The following is a 3,348-nucleotide window of genomic DNA, read 5'->3' as shown; positions in this document are numbered from 1 at the left end:
TTTTTTTTAACCAACACCAAAGCGAAACCATCGCTCGCCTTCATCGACCCTTTTGATATCAAGTGAAGCGCATAATACTTTTCACTCCAGTCTCAAAGTATAAAGGACAGTGCCTCTGGGAGAACGTGTCAGTGCTGCTGTGGCACCCGTGGTGGAAGGGTCGCTTCGCTGGAAATTAGACTGAATACGTATTTTTAAGTGCCGTTTTCTATAAGGTGAATAATTTTTATTTTACTTTTGTAAATGAGGTTTAAGTATGTTTGAGTTTTGCATTATTTTTGGATATTTGGTTTCTATGAGGTATAATTGAGATGATTTAGATGAGGTAGGGTTAATTGTTTAAATTGAAGTGATAAGGAGAAATTATTATTGTTATTACTGCTACTACTACTACTACTACTACTACTACTACTACTACTACTAATAATAATAATAATAATAATAATAATAATAATAATAATAATAATAATAATAATAACAAAATCCACTGGCCTATTTTTTCCCTGTTAGAGCCCTTGGGCTTATAGCATCCTGCTTTTCCAATCAATAGTCAATCAATTCTTATCTTTATTCAATAAACCAAATCCATTTCTTCCACTCAACAGGAAACATGACATCCAACTCAGTCAGTCCCATCTTTTACGGCCAGCAAGATACCCCAGACGACTTCAGCCTTAGGCACTATGCCACCGGGTATAACCTCCAGCACATCATTAAAAACCTGGATTTCAAGGTTATAGGATGGCTGGCACTGCTCACTGTAGCCGCTATATTTCTGATCGATCTCTTCAATAGATCCTACCCTAGCTATGCGAGGAGCATGGCTTTCACAGCTGCTAATTTCTGGGAGAATAATAAAGTTCAGCTGGGCTTCGGGCATGATGGACGTGGGAGGTATGTTGAATGATAGCAATTCTTGAAAGATAATAAGTTTTGCAATTATATTTTCTTAATTAGCAACTTTGGGAAACATTATCATACTTTGTTTTTAGATTAATTTATTGTTAATTTTTCCTCATCGTTTATTTATTTCCTTATTTCCTTTTCTCGCTGAGCTTTTTTTTCCATGTTAGAGCCCTTGGGCTTATAGCATCTTGCTTTGCGAACTAGAGTTGCAGCTTGGCTAATAATAATAATAATAATAATAATAATAATAATAATAATAATAATAATAATAATAATAATAATAATAATAATGTTGCTGGCCATAATTGTTAGATTATAGAAATTTGAGTTAGGATTTCATTAAAAAAATATAAGTATTGTAATTATCTATTCTTAATAAATAGTTTAGGGATAAATTAATGAACTTTGGATAGTGTTGCTATCCATTCATGTTAGATTATAAAAATTTTAGTTAGGATTTCATTAAGGAAAGGTAAATAAGCATTGCAATTATGTGTTCTTAATTAACAGTTTGGGGTTAAATGAACTTACTTTGGATAATGTTGCTAGACATTGATTTTTATTGACTCCATATACTTCTGCTTTTTGAAGTGAGTTGATTTAAATCACCAAATTATGAAAATGCTTTCTACTTCACAGTCGATCTCTGGAACCACTGGCTGAAGTCTTAGACGCCTTGGCGTCCTCTGTCAAAAAATGGGAAGAACCAAAAGACGGCAAGAGCAGCCGTTCTATTTGAAGAAGAAGAAGAAGAAGAAGAAGAAGAAGAAGAAGAAGAAGATCCAGTTCCCTTTAGACGTAATGTTAGGCTGATGCTACTAGAAATGTCATAAGACAACCGACCTCTTAATGTAGTGATAACGGTGGGAAAGAAGAAGAAGAAGAAGAAGAAGAAGAAGAAGAAGAAGAAAGTGACCACCTTTACATCGCTTTGGTCGAATCTGAAGTTGCTTGCAAACGAAACAAAATAAATGTTGAACGAATTTCTTATCTTTGAGCTTGTCCCATTTTTCAATGTCCTCTTGTGCCTAACTTTCGTTTGGAACTTTATTTAAGAAGCTGTAAACTTTGTGTGTATGTATGTATGTATGTATGTATGTATGTATGTATGTATGTATGTATGTATGTATGTTTTAAAATTGTATATGAATGTATTTTGTATCAGTGTGATATATTTTCGGAAGGAACTTTATTCCAGAAGCTGAAAATTTTGTATGTATGTATGTATGTATGTATGTATGTATGTATGTATGTATGTATGTATGTATGTTATAGATTCTGTACGTATGTTTGAAATTCTATATGAATGCATGTATGTATTGAGAATATTTGGAGTTAAATGCCAGGAAAGGATTAGAAATGAAACTAAAAGAGAGATTACTCGCGTGTCATATGTGGATGAGATCATGGTGAAGGGTAGACGGAGATGGTTTAGACATGAGCTTCGCACTCCCTAAGAGAGATTAGTTCACCAAACATTTAACTGGGCTCCACCAGGTACAAGAAGAGTTGGGGGACCCAGGCTTACATGGCTGAGGACTATGAAGCGTGAAGTTGGAGGTGATGAATGGAAAAGTAATTCAAGGGACTTCTGAAAAATAATACAAAATCTTCTATATAGAAACGTTGGGTATGAGAGAGAGAGAGAGGAGAGAGAGAGAGAGAGAGAGAGAGAGGGGGGGGGGGGTTAAAAAGCAATCCTTTGCCTATCATGAGAACATAAATATGGTTCTTTTTCATTCTGTTTGTTCTAGGAGTTTCACCTTTAAAACTTGCTAATCAAAGAAATGAGAAAAAAATATATCTTTTTATTTATGCATCAGCGAATAATTAAATCACTAAGTCATTTTTATATCACATTATTCCATCGTTAACTAAGTATTAAGCGTCTCATTCTTGATAAAATATTCTTTTTTTTTAGATCTATATAAAATTATTTTGCTATCTTTAATATCTTATTTCCATACGAGATTTTATTTATTTATTTATTTATTTTTTTTTGCTTTTGTCAGACGTTAATGGAAAGATCTTAATATAGCGCTTCTCTTTAATTTTTTAATTTATATAAAAAGATAACAGTTGATTTTCAAGTAGATTTTCTATGTATTAATTTCTGTCAATTTCTTTTATTAAACAGAAAATAAAATTTATATATAATCAAAACTAATTTTATATATATATATATATAATATATGTATATATATATATAAATACATATATATATATATATATATATAGAGAGAGAGAGAGAGAGAGAGAGAGAGAGAGAGATAATACAAGCAGGCCGATTGACAGACATACAGATAGATACAAAGAAAGAAGGAAAAGTCGAGACACATTAGAATTAGAGTTACTAATCAAAGTGAATTAATCTACCATAATGTCAGAGAGAGAGCGAGAGAGATGAGAGAGAGAGAGAGAGAGAGAGAGAGACTCTAGGTA

The 3,348-nt window shown here is 32.4% G+C and overlaps 1 protein-coding gene across 1 annotated transcript; it reads left to right on the top strand.

The window, feature by feature from the left end:
- The first annotated feature begins 610 nt into the window (after nt 1–610).
- Nucleotides 611–1,768, top strand: LOC137638174 (uncharacterized). The gene is made up of 2 exons (XM_068370259.1): nt 611–894; nt 1,546–1,768. The coding sequence occupies exons 1-2, from the start codon at nt 611–613 to the stop codon at nt 1,643–1,645; spliced, it is 384 nt and encodes a 127-aa protein (XP_068226360.1). The 3' UTR covers nt 1,646–1,768.
- Nucleotides 1,769–3,348: the final 1,580 nt, after the last annotated feature.

The sequence above is a fragment of the Palaemon carinicauda genome, chromosome 3, assembly GCF_036898095.1.
Source record: "Palaemon carinicauda isolate YSFRI2023 chromosome 3, ASM3689809v2, whole genome shotgun sequence".
Classification (NCBI taxonomy): Eukaryota; Metazoa; Arthropoda; class Malacostraca; order Decapoda; family Palaemonidae; genus Palaemon; species Palaemon carinicauda.
Note: the sequence above shows the minus strand (reverse complement) of the source record. Positions and strands in the feature narration are given on the sequence as shown.